This window comes from Lissotriton helveticus, chromosome 10 (assembly GCF_964261635.1).
Source record: "Lissotriton helveticus chromosome 10, aLisHel1.1, whole genome shotgun sequence".
NCBI lineage: Eukaryota > Metazoa > Chordata > Amphibia > Caudata > Salamandridae > Lissotriton > Lissotriton helveticus.
Genome location: NC_136071.1, coordinates 29,185,141 through 29,211,815, shown reverse-complemented (window position 1 = coordinate 29,211,815; position 26,675 = coordinate 29,185,141). Strand labels below are relative to the sequence as shown.

The following is a 26,675-nucleotide window of genomic DNA, read 5'->3' as shown; positions in this document are numbered from 1 at the left end:
ATTGGGAATGACACCCCGCCCAGGGATAGTGGCCTGCTGGGCTTAGCAGACCACCATGTTTGGGACTGCTTTTTAATAAAGCAGCTTTTTTTTTTTTTTTAATGCAGCCCGTTTTCCTTAAAAGAAAACAGGATGCATTTAAAGAAAGAAAAATTAAACTTTTCAGTTTCATTTTTTTAAGCGCAGTCAGTGGTCACTGGGACCACTGCCTGCTCGTAAAAAATATTTTTCAACATACTCACAAAGGGACCCCTTCCCGTTTGCGAGTGGTTTACCACCTACTTGAAGTAGGTGGTAAACCGCGAGTGTTTTGCTGGCCGCAAATGCGGTTGCAAAACATTAGTACATAGCATGTTGACTAGCTATTAGGAAGGGACGCCTAATAGCAAAAGTCGCAAATGCTATTTTGCGAGTCAGGTACTCGTAAAATAGCATTTGTACATGCTGTTACCCTTTTTTGCAGCCGCAAACCGGAGGTTCTCCCGTTTGCGGCCGCAAAAAAGTGTCGAACATCTGGCCCAAAATGTCTTTGTGCAACGATGTGTGTTAATATAAATCAAATTCTAAATGTAAAGACCATCGTAAGAAAATTAAAAAATATTATTCTCTAAAATAGGCTATTCTTTTCAATACATTGACACTGTAGATTAGGTTTAACAAGACCTCTCAAGAGAGAAAATAAAGTGAAATGTGGTGTAGTGTAGCTTTTTGCTGACAGGGCTCTTGTTTACTATCTTTATGTTCACACACGGGGAGGATTCATTGGTAGATGCCTGTATCAAGGATAAGCCTGCAGGGGTGGGCTTGTCAGCTGGGGTAATTACTGTCATGAGAGCAGCAGTCTTTGTGAAGGCCTTCTGTATGTTTCTGCCTGCACTGAAGTAAAGACCTAATGCTGTGTTTAACTGTCCTAATAGTTCAGGAAGTTAAATATTCTGCGAATAAATTCATCACCTTGAATTAGGGGAAATATTTCAGTGTAAAACCTCTTTTCCAGTGGCAAACATTCAAGAAGGTGGCTAACCCATGCGAAGAGATATTGTACCGTGCATGGATTCCGAGAGAATACCCGTGATGGTGAACTGGGATTAACGCCTATCAACCTTTCCTTATGGCTGGTATGGAATTCAGTCTGTTTTCTTTAATGGATGCAAGTTAGAGCTGAAGTGACTGGTGCAGAATCTGTGATCAAGATGCTATTGAAGAGATGGGGAGTTAGAGAAAGGGGGAGAAACTAAACTCACTATGTCACAGATCTCCTGATTTCTGTTCATCCGAAGGGCTCATGTGTGTAATAAACTCAGTCAGTATACCTTGTCGATCGAAGGTAATGTTGTGGATAGAGGTTAATTCAGCCATTTTTGCTTCATTCTAAACTCTCATGTCGGAGTCAGTGTTTCCCCCCTGCCCATAAAACTGCCTGGTTTCACCGCCTTCAACATCTTTCATTTTCTGCTGGGCAGCTCAGATAGATGGGTTGCTGTGTCACAAGCAAGGAGCATGCTCAGTGGATGCTCACCTATTAGAATGTTACTCAAATCATGTGTAGGCTGAACTACTCCATTCCAGCGCGGAAGGTGTTTGTACTGATTGGGTTCTACCAAATTTCAACTTGACAAACAAATGCTTTTTATTTTGTAAAAGCTCTTCATACCCCTCTTTCACTTCAATGGCGGCCGCGCCCCTTTCTTTAGACGTGGCGTGTCAAAAGAAGGGGGCGGACTCTATTAACATGAGCGCAGTATAGGGCGCTTGTAAACAACACAAAATATTTGCAATGCAATAGGTCTCGCATTTGTAAGAATTTAAGCTATTGTCATTTACAATGCCAATAGCTCAACTCTTGTAAATGTAAGACCTATTGCAAATGCTTGTTTGAATGTTGCTACAATGGCTTTGTAGGGTATGTCTCTGGCCTGTATGGTTCGAGTCCTGTGACACCTGTATTGACGTCCCCACCATTTACGCCTCTCCTCCCATGCATGTCACTGACCATCCCCTTTGCCAGGCTTGTTGTGTTGTGTTTCTATCATCAGACTGATGAAGACACTATGACCTAGAGCTGAAGGTGCCAGGGTGCCTGCTGTGCCGCCGTCCTTTAAAGGAGACGCGGGTTCCAGTAATCGCGAGGAGGCTGAAGGGCAGCGAGTGCCTTGGTCCTCCGGTGTGCCTGAGAACATCCTCACCTGAGTTATATCCTCTGGCGCCAGCCTTGCCGCATTAGGGACGTGCATCGGCGTCTTTTTATTAATTCATTTTAATGCCTTCCTTTTAAAGCCAAATTCCTTGCATTAATGTGACCTTCTCAACCGATCATGTCTGCAGACGCGTATCAATTCCAAGTGCCATCTACTACCTGCCTCTTTCTTGAAAAATGTTTTACACTTTACTGCCGTTCAGTCCTTGCCGCAGAGCCATTATTTTAAAAAAGTTTAACATTTTAGGGACTTTTACTGACCGCTGTGTACTACTACTTCCATTTTGCACACTACTCAACTTATTTTTTTGATTGAGGCTCCCCTTTGAGCTTTTTGAGATATTAACATTTCTTTCATCTGTTGCTACTCTAGCCAGTCTTTCAGCATTTCAGGAAAAGAATAACCAAATGATAGGCTAAGGGAGCTTATCACATTTAAATAGTATGCGTTTTGCCTAATCGTTTTCCAAATGTCGAGAACAGAACAAGACTGTTGTGATATGCGGAAGAAGCTCACTCCCTGGGCAGGGCTCTAGAAAGAGAGAAGCTCACTCCATGATCAGTCTCTAGATTGTGAAGACCTCACTCCTTGAGCATCCTAGATTGCCAGAATCTCACTTCACGAATAGTATCCTAAAAAGCAGTCTCCACAAGCACCCTCCTAGATTACCAGAATCGCACTCCACGAGCAGCATCCTAGATTGCTTACACGCTCACTCCATGAGCAGCCGCCTAGATTGCTTACACGCTCACTCCATGAGCAGCCGCCTAGATTGCTTACACGCTCACTCCATGAGCAGCCGCCTAGATTGTGACGAGCTCCCTTCAGGAACAGCTTCCTAAATTGTGAAAAACTAACTTCATGAGCAGCATCCTAGATTGTCTGAAGCAAACGTCATGTGCAATGTCCTAGTCTGTGAGAAGCTCTCTCTATGAGCCATGTCCTAGATCGCAGAAGCTAACTGCAGGAGTATCTTCCTTGATTACAAGAAGCTCCACTCCATGAGCAGTGTTCTAGACTGCGAGATGCTCACTTCATGAGCAGCTTCCTAGATTGTCTGAAGCAAACGTCATGAGCAATGTCCTGTGAGAAGCTCTCTCTATGAGCCATGTCCTAGATCGCAGAAGCTAACTGCATGAGTATCTTCCTTGATTACAAGAAGCTCACTCCATGAGCAGTGTTCTCGACTGCGAGATGCTCACTCTGTGAGCAGTGTTCTAGACTGCGAGACGCTCACTCCATGAGCAGCTTCCTAGATTGCCAGAAGCTAAGTCCATGAGTAGCATCCTAGATTGCTAGACGCTTATTCAATGAGCATGCACTTAGATTGTGACAAGCTCACTCCATGAGCAGTATCGTAGATGGCGAGTAGCTTCCTCCATGAACATCTTCCTCAATTAGGAAAAGCGGACTTTGTAAGCAGTGTCCTAGATTGGGAGAAGCTCACTCCATGAGCAGTGTTCTAGACTACAAGAAGCTCACTCTGTGAGCAGCAACCTAGACGGCTAGAACTTGACTGCATGAGTAGCTTCCTAGATTTCGAGAAGCTCACTCTATGAACAGTTTCCTAGACTATGAGAAGCTCTCTCCATGAACAGTGCCCTGGTCTGCGAGAAGCTCTCTCTGTGTGTAGTGTTCTAGATTGCAGAAGCAAATTCCATGAGCAGCTTCCTAAATTGCGAGACGCTTATTTCATAAGCAATGTTCTAGACTGTGAGAAGCTCACTCCGTTAGCAGCTTTCTAGATTGGGAGGAGCTCACTCTATGAACAGCGACCTAGACTACCAGAACTTAACTCCACAAGCAGCATCCTATGTGACTGCATATCAGTTTATTAGGATAAGGAGGAGAAACCATGTGTTTACAGGATATCCTCTGCAAGAGGCATGTCACAATCTTGCTTTACCTGGAAAGTGTCTCTCCACCTTGTAGACAGTGGAGGTCTACATCCTACTTTACGATCTCCTTACATTTCCATAGGTTGGAGGTTTCACCATTGTCAGATCGCTATACCTGAGGAGAACTGCACCCCGTGCGCAGTCCTCCTTACTGGAGTTCACAGCCCCTCTCCATTTTATATCTGGTCCATTGAATGTTGTCTCTGGATGAATCTGGCTTTACAGAAGGTGCCTCTGAAAGGTGAGATGATGCATGAACATGTATTGCTTATGTGAGATGTAGCTGCAGAAACCAGGTGTGATGGAAACATTTATTTGGGACACCCAGTGGTGTAGCTAGACATATTGACGCCTGGGGTGGTCCTAAGTTTGCCGCCTAGTGCAGGGCAGAGTAGAGGGGAACTGGCGGTCGAAAGACCACTTATTAACGGGAGAGGTAGAGGGTGATAGTCGACAGATGACTTGCTCACCCCCGACCCCCCCAAAAAGAGACATATATCAAGTATAATGGGGTTAACCAGTGACCTTCAGCATCTGGGTATCTGAAATCTAAGGTAAGGTAGGTTCTGTCGGGAAGAAAGTAATTACTTTAACTTTGTCATAAACATATGTACAAGAAACGAAAACGGAACACACCTAGATTGATTTAATCAAGAGGAATGTTATTAGCCAATTAATTAATTATCCTTACAATATACTTTGGTGATGACCTAGTAAGGCTGTCACAGAAAACAAAACGTTATTAAAAAACGACACAAGATAAGCAACCCTGTAATAAGGTGATCTAGAAGTGACAAAGTGCTTTAGGTGAATACATATTTACAGTGCTTTACAAAACGTATATAAAATGTTCATTCAATAGACATTAGTCCCTATACACATGAATCTCCAATCTGTACATGGTTCTGCTTTTCACATGGAGTGGAGAAAGTAGGGAAAGGATTGTGTATGCACGTTGACGTTTCGACCCAGAAGGTGCATGATGCAAGTACAGTCACAGCGGGTCTTCTTCAGGACAAGGGGACAGCCAGTTAAAGATAACCATGAAAAGCCTTAGGAGTGCTTAGATTCAATGATTCACCAGTGGTTGAATTCTAGTCGAGGATGAAAGGGCTTCAACAAAGTTAAGCCATCAAGAATGATTTGTAGGAGCATGAGTCAAATAAGCAGTGCAGCCATGTAGATAAGTCACATCAGCTGCGGCGTCAATCACATGGCTCTGATCGGCTGGCGGGTGAATGAAACCCCCCCCCAAAAAAAGAGTCGCTTGGGGTGGACCGCCAATCGCCCACTCCCCTGCCCCCACCACACCCTAGCTACGCCGCTGGGGACTCCTCTAAACAGGCTTCACAGTGTGTTTTTACCAAGTTATCACAGCCAGTTACACAAAATGCTTATTTACTTGACACATCTTTATCATTTAAGGCACAAGACTATGGTGCCTTGCACAGGATGACATGATATGTAGTCGCACAAAGCAGAAACCGGAATTAGAACACGACTTTGAATTCTGCAATGTAGCCACTAGATGATTATTGTCCAATGAAGTTTCAGATCTCTCAGATCCAAACCAGAATCTTAAGATGACCAATAACAATATCAATGTGTTCTATTTAGATTCTTTGTATGTAAAATGACCTTACTGTGATAACCTGAAAATCTGGCATGGGTCTCTACTCGTAGCCGCACCGCTCCTGCACTGGACTGTACCTCCCCTCTTCATTGCCAGTTCTTTCTATGAATCGTGTCCTTAGAGGGGGATTCCAGAGCTGTTACATGGCCGTAGTTTCAGATTACATTCCAAGCAATGTGATTGGCTGTGCCACATATATCAGACCAATGAATGCACTGATGCAGTACTTTTTACTTTGTTCTTCCCTGATTTTAATTCTGGGCAATCTCCCTCTTACCTGCACTTTAATCGCCGATTCACCGCTGTTTTAGCGGGTCCGGTTCTGGGGGTTCTGTTACAGTGGAGAATCGGCCACCATCTTGGGTGTGGTGGCGACGTTTTGTGGGCGCCATTTTGAGCGGTCTAGTGGTGCTGCAGACACGCGGTAACCCTATTTAATTCGGTTCATCAAGCGGGTCAGCCTGGATAAGATACCCTTGCTCTTCAGAGCGTTTGCGGACTCGCGTGCTTTAGCGCTGTGCTGAAGGTGCGCTGCGTATTTTTTAACTACCCGTTTTGTATCTCTGTTACTTTTTACTTTGTTCTCCCCTGATTTTAATTCTGGGCAATCTCCCTCTTACCTGCACTTTAATCGCTGATTCACTGCTGTTTTAGCGGGTCCGGTTCTGGGGGTTCTGTTACAGTGGAGAATCGGCCGCCATCTTGGGAGTGGTGGTGACGTTTTGTGGGCGCCATTTTGAGCGGTCTAGTGGTGCTGCAGACACGCGGTAACCCTATTTAAGCCAGCCCTCAAGCGCGCAGCGGTATCGTGCAGCGGGCGCGCCTTCACGGCGCCTGAGTCGTGCCAGAGTCCTGCCCGTCTGCGCCCGTCAGCGCTAAGGAGGCGCAGGCGTGGGGGTACTCTGCACTCTTCCCCAGGTAATGTCCTCGGTGAGTAGATATTCCAGGTATGAGCTGTTGGGCTTTAGGCAATCGGTCCCATGTTGCTTGCATGGGCCTGTTAGTCCCCTATGTGGCCCGTATAAATGTGCCTGTGGAATTTGGTCTCTCAATGCCCCTTCTTCTATTTCTGCTCTGACGGAGTCTTCCCCGGTTAAACTCCCTCGCAGTAGACCACCGGTCTTTCAAGATATTACTATCTGGAATCTTAATATCAGATCCCTTCAGAAGCACCACTCTGAACTTCATGATCTCATGAGGGATGAGTCACCTGACGTGTTCTTCATGACGGAAACATGGCTTCAGGAAGTGGACACGGCAGTTGTGAATCTTGCACTCCCCCCTGAGTATTCCATCTTCACTCATAATCGGACATCTAGGGGAGGTGGCATCGCTGTGGCTGTAAAGTCCTGCTACCCTTGTGACTGGAGGGTAGTGGATGTGGTAGGATGTGAAAGTGCGTTCTTCAGAATCTCTATTAGCCATCACTTTACTTTCTCTGGCCTCTTAATTTACCGTCCCCCCGGTTGTGACACTGCCTTTCGAAAGGCTCTCCCGGAATCTGCTAGCTCTTTGGCAATGGGCTGCGCAAACTTCAGCATACTTGGAGACCTTAACCTTCATTTTGACTGCGGTCATATATCTGCCATTAGTAGTACTCTGGCGGATCTGGAGGCTCTTCAGTTAAATTAGCTGGTCTCCTTCCCCACCCATGTGGGGGGCCACACTCTTGATCCTCTTTTTAAGAATCTGACTGGGGCTAAGGTGGCTAGACCCAGCCCAGTCGCTTGGACCGATCACTTCTTAGTGAAAATTCTTCTTTTGATCAAAGAGCACCCATTTAAACCCCTGGATAGAGTAGTGCACAAACGCCACTGGAAGAAACTCAAATTGGAGGACTTTCATCATCTTCTGGAGGTCCACCCACTAGGCCCTTTTCTCAATATAGAATCTGGGTATGACCTTTTTTGTGACTGGGTCTCTCGGGCCTTGGATGCATTGATTCCCGCTGCTTGGACTAAAGTTCGCTCTAGAGAACCCAGCCCATGGTACGACAGTTCCCTGGTGCCGTTAAAAAAAGCTTGTAAACAGGCAGAAAGGGACTGGCGGAAATCCTATGAGACTGGGAAAAAAACCCTGTATTTCTGTAAAATTAAAACATATCGTAGAGCTGTTTGTAGAGCCCGTGCAGCGTACTACTCTCAGGAATTTAGAAATAGCCTCAATCCGTCCAAGTTAATTTTTAAGGTCCTGACGGCCAAAAGAGCTTCTGCGGCGGAAATATGTTCAGTGGCTCATTGCGAAAATCTGGCTGCTTTTTTTATTGAAAAAGTTCAAGCTATTTATCGCGCATTTTCTATCACGAACCGGTAGCGGAGCCCACTCGCTCTACACTGGCCACATGTGAGACCTTAACCTTGCTTCCTAGTCTGTCGATGGAGACATTTCATACGCTGGCCTTTAAGATAAAATCTGGCTCACCAGCGGATCCCTTGAGACCAGCTCAGTTCAGAGACTCTGCTGCTATCTGTCTTCCTCCAGTGCGCCACCTTATAAATCTTTCTCTTGCCTCTGGTGTTGTTCCAATTAAATGGAAACAGGCGGTTGTGACACCCATATTGAAAAAGGCTTCAATGGACCCCCTTAAACTTGAGTTATCGCCCGATTTCTCTCCTCCCTTGGGCCGCTAAAATTGCTGAGGCCTATGTGAATGGGTTGTTGTCTGAACATTTTGTGAGGGCAGGTATTCTGGACTCCTCCCAGAATGGCTTTCGTGCTGGTCACAGCACTGAGACAGCCTTGCTCTCAATGACGGAACATCTTCATTCAGTGCTTGACTCTGGTCAGACTGCGGCACTAGTACTACTTGATCTTAGTGCCGCGTTTGATACGGTCTCGCACAGGATCTTACTCCAACGTCTTGGAGAGGCGGGTGTTTCAGGCACTGCACTCAATTGGTTTAGTTCCTTCCTTGCTGATCGGACCTTTAAAGTAGCCACCCCGCCTTATGAGTCCAAGTCTTATCCACTGGAGCTGGGTGTGCCTCAGGGTTCGTCGCTGAGTCCCACACTATTCAATCTTTATGTGAGACCGCTGGCGGCTGTCGTCAAGCAGTGGGGCATAACTATGGTCTCCTATGCTGACGACACGCAGCTGGCGGTCGGCCTGAGTGGGGACTCCGACCTTGACGCCCCCAGATTCCGGGACGAACTCTTGGCGGCAGCTAGCTGGATGAATGCCAACTGTCTCCAGCTTAATGCTAATAAAACTGAGGTCATGATTGTGGGTAAGCGGACAGATCTTTGGGGTGACATATGGTGGCCCCCTGAACTGGGCGCAACTCCCATTACAGTCTCAGAGGTAAAAAACTTGGGGGTTTGGCTAGACCCTGCCCTCAGTTTTTGTGCCCACACTAAAAAAGTGGCGGCCCCCTGTTTTGGCATCTTACGAGAATTGAGACCTATTTTGAGGTTCTTTAATGCTCCTACTAGGCAGCTGGTTATACAGGCATCCATACTATCTCGGCTCGATTACGCCAGTTTGCTCCTGTTGGGGGCCAACCAGGCTGAAATCGCCCGGATGTAACGTGTCCAGAACGCCGCAGCTAGGGCCTTGGTGGGTCTACCGAGGTTCTGCTCTGCGGAAAATACCATCCGTTCTCTGCACTGGCTGCCTATGGCACAGAGGATCCACTTTAAGACCCTGTGCCTATCTTTCAAGATCCTCAAGTTGGCCTCTCCCCAGATCCTTGATAACCTTCTGGTGCCTTATGTGCCCACGCGCTCTTTGAGATCTTCGGGTCAAAACCTGGTGGTGGTCCCTCGGTTCAGGCTGTGCAGGGCTGGAGGTCGATCCTTCCGGGTGCTGGCTGCAAAACTGTGGAATTCTCTTCCGTCCCACATTCGTGAAATGGATGAGCTTCTGAAGTTTAGGAGGGCTATTAAAACGCATTTGTTCCCTCATTCATCTTAGCTCTCTGATCTGTGCGCTTCTGTCTTTGCTCTGCTGTGTTGTGTTTGGGTACTCTCTCCGAAGCGCCGGGACGCCCCTTGGCTAGGGCAGCTGCGCGCTATAGAAGTGTTATTAACATAACATAATATTTTCATTGGAGTGGTTCAATAAGGTTAGCGATTGGCTCTCACCTGACTTGTGGCGCCAGACCTAAGAATAGTACTACTCAATAACTCAAACTCCTGCATTGAGCAGGTCAGCGAATGCAGTGATGCAGCGTGATTAACTTTAGAGTACTTCAGGACGCTTAGCGATTGGCCCACATCTCATTGGTGACTCTAGACCTAAGGCTGGCGCCATAAGAAAGGTATAATCAATTGCTTGAACTCCTGCCTCGAGCAGTTCAGCGAATGTAGTGATGCAGCGTGATTCACTTCGGAGTACTTCAGTAAGTTTAGCGATTGGCCCACACCTCATTGGTGATTCCAGACCGAAGGCTGGTGCCATAAGTAAGGTATAATCAATAGCTCGAACTCCTGCCTCGAGCAGTTCAGCGAATGCAGTGATGGAGCGTGATTCGCTTTGAAGTACTTCAGTAAGTTTAGCGATTGGCCCACATCTCATTGGTGACAACAGACCCAAGGCTGGTCACATAATTTAAGTAAGATTACATTTGCCATTACAAATTGCAACTTGTAAATATATGCTTTTGTTTTTGGTTCTATAATGAGACTAGGAAATACTGTTTGAGTCGGGTAAAATAACACGCGAAATTCAAAGACACCTTTTCACCTTTTGTACAAACATTAACCGCAATGAAACTGCATTACCAGAGACCTATTAAAAGATTGAGCTAAGTACATTATGTGCAATCAAAATTGATAAAACTTTAATTAATCAGTAAGTTTAATTAATTATAAGGAGTATTAGTGTTTCATTAGACTTCCCTTAAAGGTATTGCTTTATTCGAGGACTGGTTCCCCTTTGGCCCAAACCCATTTGTACAAACTGTGCTTCGAGTTCAGATGAATATTTGCAGCATTAAAAAGGATATTCCACTGTGCAGAGCTACAAAGGTCTTATTCATGTGGACATCCCCAAAAAATATTTAATTGAAATGCTAAACCTGGGGGGGGGAAAACGTCAGAAACCCCCATAAATCTGTAATTCCGGATTCAGACTTTGATCAGGACACCTCAGAATATACTTTTTCACATTCTTTTTCTACCAAAGGATTTTACTCAACCTTGTCACAGTATCCCTAGCAACTTGGGGCAGCAAAGTCCTTGACGTAGTGTGAGACCTGGTTGAGTTGAATCCAGGATAGTCAGAGTTTACCCTTCAACATGGGCAGGTCGGGGACGAGGCATGGACGGGCAGTCCTGTGCATTAAAACGGATGCAGCCCTACAGTGTGTCTCACAGGGCTCACTGCATCAGCAGGACTCTGGTTCTATGGCTGCTGGGCTGGTGGCTCTATTGAAACCATGAGTCTGGTCTGATGCCTCAAATCAAGATTGACGCCACGCCACCGACCCATTTACAAAAACCTGTCAGGAAATGAAACGGAGAGAAATCCGTAAGAAATCAGCAATTGAATTTTAATGAACACCATACACTGTATTTAAAATCTCAGATATAATCGAGTTTTATCAGATCTTAAAAGGAGAAATCTCACCTGTGTATAAATTCATAACAGACCACAAGAAAATTTGTTTTTTGCCCTGAAGAAGTCCGAGAGGACGAAACGCGTTGGCTACGGTCTTTTATCCTGCGGAAAAAAGAATTTATGAATAAAGAAATTTGCTGAAAACAACTCTGCTGAACTGCCACTGTCTTTATGAAATTTGATCTACTAATGTATATATAAAAATTATTTATCTCTCTCGAATTACAATTGAAATTAGAGTGCTGGACCATTGTGTGGTGTTCCTGGTCTGATGGCTCTATTGAAACCATGGTTCTGGAGCAGCTGGGCTGGTGGTTCTATGGAAACCATGGTTCTGTGGCAGCTGGGCTGGTAGTTGAATTGAAACCATGGTTCTGGGGCAGCTGGGCTGGTAGTTGTATTTAAAGCATGTTTCTGGGCTGATATTTCCATGGCTCTGGTTCTATGTCGAGCACGAACCCCTGACAAGGTGCCTCACCGAGTCTTTTCTCTACTGACTGTTCTCTTCCTACTGCAGCAGCTCTTCTTCTTTCTTGTGTCCAAGTTTGTCCGTAGCTTGTTGTAAGAAGACAGGCACTGGCAAGGTGCTGCTCCTGGATCACAATTCTTTATGCCAGTCTGACCAGTTGGCTCTCTGGTACTGTTCGAATTCTACGGGACCTCCCCAAAGTCTGCACAGCCACTCCATGAACACCTCAGCTTGGTGCCAAGCACAACAGGAGCCAGCCAACCCAGCTAAGGCCCAGAGAAAGGCCACATCTCTTCTAGATGAGGCTTGGCCTGAGAGGACTCTGGCAGCGGCCCAGCAGCAAGCGTCAAATGGAGCACAGGATCAAAGCGTATCTCCTCACTGAAGGAGCTAGGGTGGGAACGTGAGTCCACCAAGGGTGAGCTCCCAGGACAATATCAACCTGAGCAGACAGGCCCAAGGCCCCCACCGTTCTAGGTTGTCACCATGGGTTCCACCATGGACACTGCCCTTAACCTCTACCCACGACACAGACAAGTTGTGTACACTTGTTCTATACATACCGCATGCATATGGAAGCCTTGTATCCAGGCGACCGCAGAAGACGTTTCCCCGATGAGGACGCAGGGAAGAAAATCCCCTCTCAAATATAATTTGTGCTGCCACCTGTACCAGCCCTGTTGATGCCAGGTAGGGAGGGCAGTGGCTAATCTCTGACAGCGGTTCACTTTGAGTGCCGCCTAAAAGAATGTCTCTTCTTTTATCAGAAGTGAAGCAGTGACAGGACATTCAACTAAGCAGGGAGAGCCTCTGTGGCCCTGCAGGATTATTGGGCACACTGGCGAAAAAGGAATAACCCAGAAACTGAACAGGAAAAACATTGTAGGGTCCGGCCTTACCATCCCAACACAGAGTACTTGAGAATATGTGCCAGGCATGCCTGGTCTTCGAGAGATGTGGGCAGATCTCAAGGTGTCCTTTAGGGGACCGCAATGACGGTCATTGGTTGAGTAATACAGGCAGGAAGCTCTTCGATCAATGGGCAACAGGAACTCTGGGGAAAGTCGTCATCAGTTGCTTCCGCAATTCTTCCCGAGAGAGTAGGAGGAATGTGAGATGTAGGGGTCATTTCCTACGCCCCCATAAGTTTGGGGGCATTTATTTCGCTATTCCCACTGAAAAAACATTCCTACTGCCCGTAGCATAAGTAAGTGTGTGCATGTTTTTTTGGGAGTGAACCTACTTCTAAACAAGAGTTTGCTGGGCCTTGCCAATTTTACTCTTGGGGCCACCCTTCAAGCTAGGCTTTTTGAACTGTATTGTCTCACACGGAAATGTCATCAAACCAGTCGCATTTCAGCAAATCCTGTTTGTTGAGGTAAAGTCCCACTGTTCCATATTCTGGAGAGGACTTTTGCCCATGCAAATAGTTTTTTGTTTTTTTTTTAAGTTGAATTGAGTGACGGAAATACCTTTAAGCTGAGGGTCCAGAGAAGAGAGGTCTTTGTGGGCGCGACCCTAGTGCAGAGTGAGGGCTCTACAGGGAGGGTCATTGGCTGAGGGGGGAGGTGCAGGGTTGCCTCCATGAAAGCCATGCTGGCTGGGCTTTCCTTTCCACATGGTCCTTGAAGGGAAGCTTGCATCCGCGTGGAAGGCCATGACTTGCACCATTGGTGAGGCCAGGTGAGAAGCCCTCCAGGTCCACGGTGAAACACCACCTTTAGTTCTTGGGCAGAGGCTCGCTGGCGCATACACAGACCTGAAGAGCCGGTTCTCAGAGACACTTGGACCAGAAGCTGCGGACACATCCCTCTGGGCCCCTTTTCAAATAAACCTAAATATCTGGAAGAGAAATCAACATCATTTTAATTTAATAAGGCACTCCAAAGCCATCTGTTCTGTTTCCTCTCAACCCCTGTCTGAGCCTGCTTCCGCCCCCTCTGTGCTGACTGTTGATATTCCAGATGTTCTGACCCCATATTGTTGCTTCGGAGTAAAGCACGCTGCTGTCCTTCTCAAAGAGGTTCACGGTATAAAACTGCACGTCGGAATGAATTGCGAATTTTTTTTTTTTTTAGGTTATCCAACAGCAAGACTCTCAGAGCAGTGTGCAGCAAGCATTAGCGGAGCCAGTGTCTCGCCTTGGAGACCTGTTGCCTTTGCCAATCAATTTAGCAATGAGTTTCTCTATTTCTATTGCATTACATTCCTTCAGAAATGTCCTCGGTTTCCCACCGAGAAGCGCATAAGGCTTAAAATCCTAAGTACAGTGCATAAGATCATAAATGCATTAGGAGCCCCCATTCACTTTGGACTTGGGCAACCCTATCTACCATCAAACCTATTAAATGTAAATGTAGTGCTTATATAGCACACGTATCACCCTCGAAGGGGTGTCCTGGCGCTGTACGCATACCGCTGTGGAACCCTTCCTGGCCTTTTCCCTGTGAAGTGCCCACTCCTGGGCACCCCCAAGGTGAAGCCAGGCATCCCAGCGCTGTTGGGGCCGTTGTGAATATTAAGCAAGCTATTGCCCAGAGTTGCAGAGAGGGACTCATGATTAGAATAGGCACCGAGGCGAGAATTATCAGGTCCGAGGACATTGAGCCCAAGACCCGCCGAGGCGGAAATTGTACCCTGGTCCAGGCCAGACCTCTGCATCAGGGTCTGCCGCTCTAACCATTGAGCCACACTTCTCCACTTATTGAACCCAATAAACCTGGAAGTGATTCCACGGTTCACAAGAAAGAGATTAGGAGGCCGCTACTTTCAGATTTTGGCATGGCCCTTTGGAATACTTTGCACCTTAACTTGAGAAATACGCAGAATCATCTACCTCTCTTTTGCTGCATATTTCTGTTGTGTGATAACTTATTTCATTGGGAAGCCTCATTACTGGGGCAGCCACGCACTCTATAAATCTTGTTACTAGAACATAACATACTTTAATAAGTGAGGACTTTGAATTTGTAAACTCAGCAATTTTGTATTGGAATTTGAGTTGACTTTACTAAGTATTGGCAAAGCCAAGAGGTTTTGGTTCTAAAAGGTTGAGCAATCATGTCTTCCAATGCTTGTATGGGGCAGGTGACCTGAGTCTGAGGTGTCCGGGTGAGTTCTGGCTGAGGGAGGGTGTTCATAATGGGGCATGATCGCGAGATCTGGAGCGGAGGCTGAAGGCCGTGAGAGTCAGTGGGGACGTCACAGTGTTCAGATCATATTCTCATCAGTCCATGGCCTCTTCCAGTGATGGCTACGTATGTAATCACCAATTCTAATTATTTTCAACAAAATCATTGTTACTCATTTATATCAAACTGCTAGCAAGCACTCCCAAAACCAATAGTTCTGGCTTTTTTAGGTGTTTGTAAGGATGCAATAGCAGAAAACTCCAAACGAGGCACCTACTTGCAGGACAATCACCGTACTGTGTAAAGCACTGGATTGTAGTTCACGTTTTAAGCCACACCCTTAAGTATTTAGGCCATGCCTCTTTTGGAGATCCACCCCACAAATTGTTCATCCCAATAAAAACACTGTTTTCCACAATAGGCTTTTGGCTACAGACAGCTGGAAGCTGTCTTGTAGGTGAGAACTAAAAATTGTGATGTTGTAAAACTGTGGAATCCTTGGAGTCCAATCTAAAATTTGTGGAGGGGAAAGGAGGAGTGACTGCTTTTCTCCTCTGAGGCACTTGTTTCCTTCTGTAGCAGCTCTGGGAGGGCAGAAGCGCATATGCTGTAGAGCATCAGAGGAGGTAAGGCATTGTGCACTTCAGTAAAAGAAAACTGAGCACCTGATCTCCACTGATGCACCCTAGGCCTTGATTGTAGGTACCATGCCCCTTTAAAAGTGGAGCTGTAGTATTTGACCCCAACAAAATTGATCGAAAGGTTGTGCAAGGCAGGCAAGAGACTGCTTTGAGGAGCATGTTTGGGACGGGGGAGTAATCCAGAGGGTAGAATCAAAGAGGATGGGGGCGGGGGAGCAACAGGAGGGCGGGGTGAAGCCACATGGGCTGTAGGTGGGGGATGGGAAGCAAGCAAGCACAGAGAGAGAGAGAGATAGAGAGCAACATGGAGGAGGGAGGAAAAGTAAACTGGCAAGAGAACAGTGAAAACCTGGAGAGAAAACGCTCACGCCGTAGAGTGAGCATAAAACCGAGCACTAAGAGGGGAAGAAAAGCACACTAGGCAGACGGCTAGTAAACATGCACTTTCGAAGATTGTTTAAACAAAAGGAGTGCTGGAAAAATGAGATGTGAAGGCACAAGTAATGCGTCCATGCTCCAGGGGAAGAGCAAATGCAGGAAGAGGAAGGAAAGCTCTAACAAGTGAGCAAATGAGTGACAGTTTAGCCAACCAATGGCAAGCAATGGGCAGTCTCCAATCCCACTGTAAACTAACAGACATTGAATGTGCTGTTTAGTAGGCGAGACTTAAGCAAGAGATGAAACAGAAAACTCTGGTTAATCCTGGGGCTTTCAATGCCTAACAGGGGGCAACAGTTTTCAAAAATGGAATGGAAAAGTGAAATGACTGAGTAAATTAAGTATTTATGCAGTGGATCTATTTTTTTCCAAGATGCAAAGAAAGCTGCTAGTGAAGGCCCAACTCATATAGTTATGGACTGTGAGGAAGGAGCCTGGAGAAGTTGTGGTGTTCTCAGCCTGTGCGCAGACTGTACAGTACAAACCGCAAACAATTCTACGTAACAGACAACACTGACCTGTTTGGACGCCAGCAGCAAGTGGCCAATGCCACTAATGTTAACATATGTAGCCCAGATATGCCCATACCCAGAGTTGGATGGACGCCTACATGGCCAGACTCCTACTGCCAAAGGGGTAGCCCCCAGCTGATGGGAAACATCAGCACCACATGACAGCTCTTTTTTGTCAGAAATCTAAAAAAAAATAAACAGAGGTTTCATGGAGAAAGTCAGCAATCCTAAGAAAGCCCCAACTGTTAACAAACTACACAATACCTTAAAGGTGACACAACGCCCCAATCGGGGCACAGTAATACCATCAAAAGAGCAAAACGGGGAAAATTGTTCAGTAAGTGGTTCAACCTGGATCTGGTCATCTTATTAAAAGAAGGAATTTAGACTACAAATAGTGAAGATTGCATCGAGAAAAGAACATGTAAGATCCTTGGTGATACCGTACAATAGCGAGAGGATGGAAATGCCACTCGTCATGCGTATCATGGAGGCCTGCAACCACACCATCAAACTCTTGATAAGAGACTATAAAAAAATGTCCCAGTGCATTGCAACAACCTGCTGAGAGCTTACCAGTGGGGACCAAGCACGTGAAATGTTACGATTTTTGTTGGACTTCTACTTGTTGAGAATTCTTCCCTTCGGCCTGAAGTCGGCTTCTCTGGTCTCTTACCAAGTAGCCTTCTAGAGACGCAACTAGCATCTAGCCGTGCCTGGAGGACCAGATAGTTGGAGCACTCTCAAAAATGTTGGCACTACAAGCTAGAATGCCTGGAGCTAAAATCTTTAGCAAGCAACAATGGTTCACTTAGGGCTCATTAAAACAGGAATGTCCTTTGCTTGCTCAAAATGTATTCCAGTGTTCTTGGAACACATTATGTCCACTGATCATTGCTATATTGAAGCACCTAAGTTTATTTTATTCATATTAGATAACCCTTGTGGGCTTACTATCGATTGATTATCTGGCGTACATTACAGCCTCGGTGATGTGTGAGGTTTAAAAGAATCTGGTTACTGGATCTCCTCTTTATGCTGCTTCTCTTGACTGATGGACTTTTAGTTGAAACTCGTTGAAACGTTCCCATTTCAGATATGGGTTTGACTCACATTTGGCCCGTGTGGCTCATACTGGAGATGAAAAGAACAAAACAAGCCACTTTTAGCACTCCATTCCATGTCCCATTAGTGCATAGTGTAGAAATTCATAAGACTATGCTTTTAAGTCCGTAGTAAAATCTACCAATATTCAATAGTCATGATTCAAACAGTGTCCAGTATTCTTGCTCCAAATTCAAACATCTGTCAGATATATTTTCCAAGATTTTCTTTTATTGTATTTCAATACTTTATTCACAACTTCACAGCGCACTCGCCGACACGTGTTTCGTCTCTTAACTGAGACTTTTTCAAGGCCTAGAGCTTATAAGGAACTTGGAGGTGTCCAGCGTCCAAAGTGTTAGGCAGCTGTTTTTTCAATGGTCATAGAGAGTAAATGAAAAATCCGTGATGCCTCTCTACACACATATGCAGCCGTATATCAGGTCTTGTAGTGTTCTTTAGAAGTGATTTATCACTAAGCAACTAGTTCTATAAATCGAAAAGTCCTAGGCGCAGAATCCATCTACATAGTAGGATCGTTTATCGCGGAAAACGAGACCATAGTGAGTCTCTATCAAGTCGATAGTAAGCCGACTTCGAACCAATCTCCAAGGCCGCCAAACGCCATCTGCTGTCGAAGCTCCAACTACTCAGCAGTTGAAAGTTCACTTTAATCCACTAGGACGTAGAGTAGTCACATTTGTCTTCTCCTACCAGAGCTTTTGGATAAAGCAATGTTGCCCACTTGCACATGGACGAAGATGATTCTTCTGCCCCCGGAAAGTCCTGCTAGGAAATAACAAATAGGAATGTTTGTTAAGCAATGAATTGTCAGATCTACCAATCACGAGACCTGGAATAGATCAGAGAATTGGACAATAATTATTGTTTCCTTATTTTTTGCAAAAAGATACTAGAATAAATTTCAAGTAGGTCAGCTTAAATAATTGCTGGAGGCTCAGCTTGGTGTTATTCTATGTTTCCTGTAAGTAGTTGTAGTTTTAAAAAACATAAAAATGGTGTCATGGACGGCTGTTTAAAATAAATAATGATCAGAAGAATAAGAAGTCCATTCCGGTTTCTGTGTTTAAACTGCAGCTATAATTATCCTCTGGTACCTGTCTTGCGCGGTGGCTTCTGGCTCCGGCAGTACACATTATGATGTCAGAACTCAACTGTAATAATATATATATATATATATATATATATATATATATATATAATTTGAGCAGCACCACAATGTCTTTATTGCATGTGACTATAGGCGACATAACTTGCTTGTAATAAAGAAATTGGAGACTGTCTTTTATGCAGGGATTGTGAACTTCCATGTAATATAAAACACGACATTAATTCAGTTAATTAAATGCTGAATCGGATTCTGTTGAACTCTGAAACCCTCACCTATGGTGAAAATGTCTTGGAAACATCTCTGCCTTCTTATCTTCTACCCGCACATCGCGAAGACCCTCGCCTGGGTCATATTTCACTGCTTATCCACATCACATGTGCACTACCTAATGCTACTGTCAAGCGCCATCTTTCTGTTCCTTAAATCGTAACTCAAGGCGGTGTCTGCATAGATGGCTCGGAGACTTCCAGTCAGTGCAAGAAGGGCAACTCCAGATCGCTGTCCTCAAGTTGAGATTGTCCACCTTACTCCACACTCCTTTTTAATTTTCCACAAATGTCAATGGTCAGGAAGGACAAAATACCCAATATACATTGCGTCACTCATTCCGATTGTCAGGAAGAAGGTTTCCATTCTTACGGAACGTAGAGCCGTCCATTCTCAGGAGGTCTGTCGGCATCCAAAGGCATCCCTATTCCAGGGACAGAATTATCCCCATTTGCACGCTCGAGCACTTCACTCACTCTCGCTTAATTTAGGGATGTGACTCCGAGACGGTAAATGATATCGTTTTTCTATTAGTGAAAGCTGTCGTACTGGTGACCAATGGATCTAATAGGCTCAGAGACCGGACTATATCGACTCTTTTTGTCCTGACTAGCTGCCACAAACCACTTGGGATGAACCATCAAGGCTTAGAGAATCTACATGATCCCACTCATGGAGCACTGAAAGCGCAAAACACAATCAGTTGACAGCCGTATATAATTCACATATCTCCGGGTCACGTCCAGAACCCTTAACCTCATGCGCGCTACGCGTTTTCCCGCTGTGCGCTGACTTTTTCGAAAACCCACGGTTCATGACGAGCTCAGCTCGTCATGAGCGTACGAGAGACGTAACTTATGACGAGCTGAGCTCGTCATGAGCGTCGAAGGGGTTAATAATAAATACCCTTTATACCTCATGCCCAGGACTTCCGAACACCTGTCTGGATCACTCTGGTCTTCAGATACCCACCTCCTGGAAGTTCCAGGAGTCTACTGGCCGAGACGGCATGGTCATAGCTTCTTGGTCTTGGGTCCAACATTATGGAAGCACAGAGCTGAGACACATGAGATTGACCTCATACTCAGGAAAAACCTTTCGAGGCCTCTCTGTTCAATTAACTGCCTGTTTCCCTACTTGCATCAAATTCTTTTTGCATCACCCATTCCTTTCAGTAACTCCTGCATGTCTGGCGTTCCCTTCCACGCACTTTGTAGTAATTGTGTACGACTGCATGAGCATGCTACCAACAACTAATAAATAAAGTTGATGTTCCGTGTTGCCCTTCCTTCCTTGGAGAATGTGTGTATTCTAAGCATGTTGTTTTATAGAACATGTGATTGATTCTCTCAAGTAGCTGCTTTGCCTCCCATTGTCATCTAACTTTTGATATTGGTGATAGACTAGAAGCTTTAGATTGAGAATTTACGAATATATTGTGTTGCGTGTTTGGACTTGAAATGGACCGATGGTTTCTTTTAACATCTGCTCCCCACGTATGTAATATTTGACTGTATGTCCTGGGAAGAGTGATGGTGAAGCAGGGAGTTGTGGGTGGAAGTTCATAGCCTCTGTCTTGTGAACGCCTTGTATATGACTATGAAAGGCTTTCTCTGCAGCCTCTTGACGAGTGCCTCTCATGGTAGCCGAGGATCTGCTGAGATCTCTTGTGTGGGAATGTTATTTGTGCCAGCCTTGATAGCCCACCGCAAGGATGCCCCAGAGGTCCCTTTACACCTAGATTAGCCAGCACCTACCATGAACCACTCAATGTCCCGGAAACGCCACCCTAGTCAAGTGCATTGCCAAAAGCATGCTTGAACCATGGTCGTCCTTCGTTGAGTGGGTCTAGTACAAGGTATCTGAGGCGGTGCTGCCGGGACATTGAGAGGTTGATTAGAGCTTGGCCGTGGCTGATCCTTGGAAAAGGCAGTGCTTTCTTCCCCACCCTACTCTTCCATTGTCTTCATCTCACTTTTTGAGGGTGTTCTTCATCCCTACTTTCTTCTTTTGTCTCTGTTTTCCTATCTTTCTTTTTCTCCTTTTCATTCTTTTCAGCTCCTGCCTCTCCCTTGCTCTGGTTCAGTACCTTGGAACTGCAGTCCATGGTCCCAAAAGGGTGCCCGCCTCCTGCAGCCACTGGCATGAAGGAAGGTGGGTAGCTCTTCCATGCCCCGCCAGTAATCTGGGTGTTGTCTCCGGAGCGCTCAAGCAGCTTGTAATTTAATGAGGGTCATGCCATTCTTGTGCACAAAGGTTTGCTAGTAAATTGCAGTCAATAGAGCAAACTGTTGGGTAATTCTGGCCTTATCCTGCAAGGCCTTGGTAATCTGGAAACGCAGATGGGGGATGGTAGAGTGGGCAGGGGGAGGGAACTGCACTGATTTCAAACCATTCCAAAATAATTTTCATGGTAACTATCAGATAAAATTCCACTACAAAATGAGCCTCTACTGTGCCAAGGGATCACGCTGCATGGCTGTTTAGCCCTTCGCCTGTTTTAATCCCACTCTTTGTGCTGATCTTGTACTGTGACAAACTACGACTCGAGCTATGCGTTGTAGAAAGTGGAAAAGGGAAGGAAAGAGACGTCTAACATTCAGTGAAGTCGGAGTAATTTACTCCATGTGCATGGCATCTGGAAGCGGTCATTATTTTGGGCTAATCTTGTCAACTGATTTCTAGTAAACCTAAAACGAGCTAGCCTCCACGGTGCTAAATGTTCAATTAGATCATAGCTGTTGGGTTTGGGTTCCAGATGTACACGGACCAGGCCAAACTGCGCCCGGGTGGATAAAAAGCAAGGTCCCAGTGTAGACTCTGAAGACCCTTAGAGATGTTTTTATTGTTCGGTAACATTTGCACAGTGCAACATTTGTCCTTTGCATTTCCTCTGGTTCGCTTTCTCCTTTGGCCTAGCACCAAGGAGGCTTTGGCAATTTGAACCTTTTGTAATTTACCAACACATTTGTGTAAAAGAATCAAGTACATATACCTGATATAATCTAATCTTGAATTAGCCACTTTTCACCCCTTCAATTTTCTTGAGATTGTGTGGGAATGAGTTGCGGAATCTAACACAGCCCCAGCTTTTATTCTTGATAGAATGAGGTTCTCACGGTTACATTCATATGTGGTAACATTTATGTTTTGTGAGGGTAAGAAACTCTTTTTGTCAGATTGCGTTGCAAAACGTTGTTGGACATCAACTTCTGAATCTCTTAGAGACAAAGGTGTGATGTCTTGTGCCATCAAATTAGAGAAAGGGCTTTAATGCAGGAAGGTATCCTCCAACCTGGACATAATCGGGATGAAGTTGCTGACCGCAAAGTTCCCTGGCCTGATAAAGGCGCTTGACCTATTGTTCTGGGTCCCCGTTTAGCCACTGAACTCTGGTGAATTCCAAATATCCTGATTGTGTGAAGTTGGGGTACTTCATCTACTCATAATCAGCAAAGCATTGACACACTTTCATTTGTATTGAATTCTTTGACCACTTGAAGAAATTGTTGCTTTTCACATATGATTTGGCTTTCAGGGAAACATCTTAATCGCCAAAGTCACATAGCCTGATGTGCTACTTGCTACACCGCAGCTTCCCCTCCAATGTCAAGGGCATCCGCCTCTTGTAACTTATTCTCATGGGGAGGAAGCTACGTCTTGTGCATGGGAAGTCTCTAAAACCCCTTTGATTGAGCCCTGTACTATGACAACTCTGATATGGCCTAAGAACCGCCATCCATTACCGTCAGCCGGTACGACTACATCGCAGTCACCAAGTGCACAACTAGGATATCTTAGAATCCTACAGCTGAATAATGTTCACAACTTGACTGAAACGAAGCAAGAAAATCCGATTAAGAAACATGAAAAGGGGAACAAACTGAGAAAAAAAATAGGGATGTTTGTTTTTCATTTAACCATTCCAATATGTCTGCCTCTTTGGAGTGTGATAGTAAGTTACATTGGGAAGGTCGACCCTTCAGAATATTCGATTTCATCCAGTCCGGCTTGAGAAGCAGAGAAGACGGATTCCCTGGGTAATATTGATAATGAAAATTGCGTAACCTAAGTCTCTTCTCCCTACTTTATGCCACCTAATCTGTGCCGACACTAACTAATGGTGTAATGTGTTTGTTTGTGTTTTAGTAACATCTCCAAACAGAAAGGCTCCTAGTCCATGGCTCATGGTGCACTTCCAAGCTGTCTCTGTCAGCTGTCAGGATATCTTCGTTGTCTTCCTGATCACAGCTGGCCAAGAACCCAAACTTTTGCCGCTCTGCCTATTTTCCAGTTCAGTGTTATGGCTCTTTCATTTCAGGGTGAAACATTCACAATGTTATGATCACAAGTACTGTTGAACCTCTGTAGCATGCGCAATCCCACAATGTGACAATGGACATGGCGTGTCTCACACAAGTGATGGTGTATGTGTAGCATACTAGACGCGAAGGCTCACGTTTCTGTAACATGCTTGTACATCTATGATATCATGTTATGGGTTCACAGATTGTTACATTCCTGCAGCATCCTACAGTCATGTGACATTTAGTGATAGTATTCATGGGTGCTAGGCCTGTCACTCCTCACGTGCTCCATTCAACAGATGATGTATTGCCTTATTATGTATAGAAGACCTGTCCTACCTCTGTAACGCACTCCGTTAATCTAACAACGCAAACATGATGCCATTCTATATGAATTCTCCTGGTGTCATGGGAGTGTCAAGTGATGGGCATTAAGACTGACGCGCTCTGTTTTCCCATTCATGTAGAAGTATCTTTGGTACAAGGAGTGACACGTATGTGCAAACACTCTATTCTTCCGATTGAATGGAAGGGTTATGTTACGGGCATCACGACACCACATCTATGGAACACACTGTCCTTCCAATGGCATGAAACTACGAATGGTACGAGAACTGACTCTGCTCTGTAGCACAGCCCATCCTTTGAACAGCTGGTAAATGTCACCTACCAATTCCACAACCATGTTCTGCTATGAGTACCAGTAGAGATACATCTCTGTAGCATGCTCCATCCTTGTAGGGTAATTGAAGTGTCATCTTATGAGTACTAAGACAGATGCGTCTCTCTAGCACACTCCATCCTTCCGATGGCATGGAAGGTCTTGAGTACTAGGACAGATACATCTCTCTAGCACACTCCATCCTTCCGATGGCATGGAAGGTCATGAGTACTAGGACAGATGCATCTCTCCAGCACACTCCATCCTTCCGACGGCATGGAAGGTCATGAGTACTAGCACAGATGCATATCTCTAGCACACTCCATCCTTCCGATGGCATGGGAGGTCATGAGTACTAGGACAGATACATCTCTCTAGCACACTCCACCCTTCCGATGGCATAGAAGGTATGAGTACTAGCACAGATGCATATCTCTAGCACACTCCATCCTTCTGATGGCATGGAAGGTTATGAGTACTAGGACAGACACATCTCTCTAGCACACTCCATCCTTCCGATGGCATGGAAGGTCATGAGTACTAGGACAGATACATCTCTCTAGCACACTCCACCCTTCCGATGGCATAGAAGGTATGAGTACTAGCACAGATGCATATCTCTAGCACACTCCATCCTTCCGATGGCATGGGAGGTCATGAGTACTAGGACAGATACATCTCTCTAGCACACTCCACCCTTCCGATGGCATAGAAGGTATGAGTACTAGCACAGATGCATATCTCTAGCACACTCCATCCTTCCGATGGCATGGGAGGTCATGAGTACTAGGACAGATACATCTCTCTAGCACACTCCATCCTTCCGATGGCATGGAAGGTCATGAGTACTAGGACAGATGCATCCCTCTAGCACACTCCATCCTTCCGATGGCATGGAAGGTCATGAGTACTAGCACAGATGCATCTCTCTAGCACACTCCATCCTTCCGATGGCATGGAAAGTCATGAGTACTAGCACAGATGCATCCCTCTAGCACACTCCATCCTTCCGATGGCATGGAAGGTCATGAGTACTAGGACAGATACATCTCCCTAGCCCACTCCATCCTTCCAATGGCATGGAAGGTCATGAGTACTAGGACAGATGCATATCTCTAGCACACTCCATCCTTCCGATGGCATGGAAGGTCATGAGTACTAGGACAGATACATCTCTCTAGCACACTCCACCCTTCCGATGGCATAGAAGGTATGAGTACTAGCACAGATGCATATCTCTAGCACACTCCATCCTTCCGATGGCATGGAAGGTCATGAGTACTAGGACAGATGCATCTCTCTAGCACACTCCACCCTTCCGATGGCATAGAAGGTATGAGTACTAGCACAGATGCATATCTCTAGCACACTCCATCCTTCCGATGGCATGGAAGGTCATGAGTACTAGGACAGATACATCTCTCTAGCACACTCCACCCTTCCGATGGCATAGAAGGTATGAGTACTAGCACAGATGCATATCTCTAGCACACTCCATCCTTCCGATGGCATGGGAGGTCATGAGTACTAGGACAGATACGTCTCTCTAGCACACTCCATCCTTCCGATGGCATGGAAGGTCATGAGTACTAGGACAGATGCATCCCTCTAGCATACTCCATCCTTCCGATGGCATGGAAGGTCATGAGTACTAGGACAGATGCATCCCTCTAGCACACTCCATCCTTCCGATGGCATGGAAGGTCATGAGTACTAGGACAGATGCATCTCTCCAGCACACTCCATCCTTCCGACGGCATGGAAGGTCATGAGTACTAGGACAGATGCATCTCTCTAGCACACTCCATCCTTCCGATGGCATGGAAGGTCATGAGTACTAGGACAGATGCATCTCTCCAGCACACTCCATCCTTCCGATGGCATGGAAGGTCATGAGTACTAGGACAGATGCATCCCTCTAGCACACTCCCTCCTTCCGATGGCATGGAAGGTCATGAGTACTAGGACAGATGCATCCCTCTAGCACACTCCATCCTTCCGATGGCATGGAAGGTCATGAGTACTAGGACAGATGCATCTCTCCAGCACACTCCATCCTTCCGATGGCATGGAAGGTCATGAGTACTAGGACAGATGCATCTCTCCAGCACACTCCATCCTTCCGATGGCATGGAAGGTCATGAGTACTAGGACAGATGCATCCCTCTAGCACACTCCATCCTTCCGATGGCATGGAAGGTCATGAGTACTAGGACAGATGCATCCCTCTAGCACACTCCATCCTTCCGATGGCATGGAAGGTCATGCGTACTAGGACAGATGCATCTCTCCAGCACACTCCATCCTTCCGATGGCATGGTAGGTCATGAGTACTAGGACAGATGCATCTCTCTAGCACACTCCACCCTTCCGATGGCATGGAAGGTCATCAGTACTAGGACAGACCCATCTCTCTAGCACACTCCATCCTTCCCATGGCATGGAAGGTCATGAGTACTAGGACAGATGCATCTCTGTAGCACACTCCACCCTTCCGATGGCATGGAAGGTCATGAGTACTAGGACAGATGCATCTCTCTAGCACACTCCATCCTTCCGATGGCATGGAAGGTCATGAGTACTAGGACAGATGCATCTCTCCAGCACACTCCACCCTTCCGATGGCATGGAAGGTCATGAGTACTAGGACAGATGCATCTCTGTAGCACACTCCACCCTTCCGATGGCATGGAAGGTCATGAGTACTAGCACAGATGCATCTCTG

The 26,675-nt window shown here is 45.8% G+C and overlaps 1 protein-coding gene across 1 annotated transcript in view; it reads left to right on the top strand.

Moving 5' to 3' along the window:
- SLC35A2 (solute carrier family 35 member A2) overlaps positions 1–25,777 on the top strand; it is a 172,281-nt gene extending 146,504 nt beyond the window's left edge. The window contains exons 5-7 of the mRNA XM_078664652.1: positions 23,132–24,487; positions 24,673–25,105; positions 25,168–25,777. Coding sequence (XP_078520778.1) covers positions 23,132–23,159 — 28 coding nt within the window. The 3' untranslated portion in view covers positions 23,160–24,487; positions 24,673–25,105; positions 25,168–25,777. The remainder of the gene's footprint in view (positions 1–23,131; positions 24,488–24,672; positions 25,106–25,167) is intronic.
- Positions 25,778–26,675: the final 898 nt, after the last annotated feature.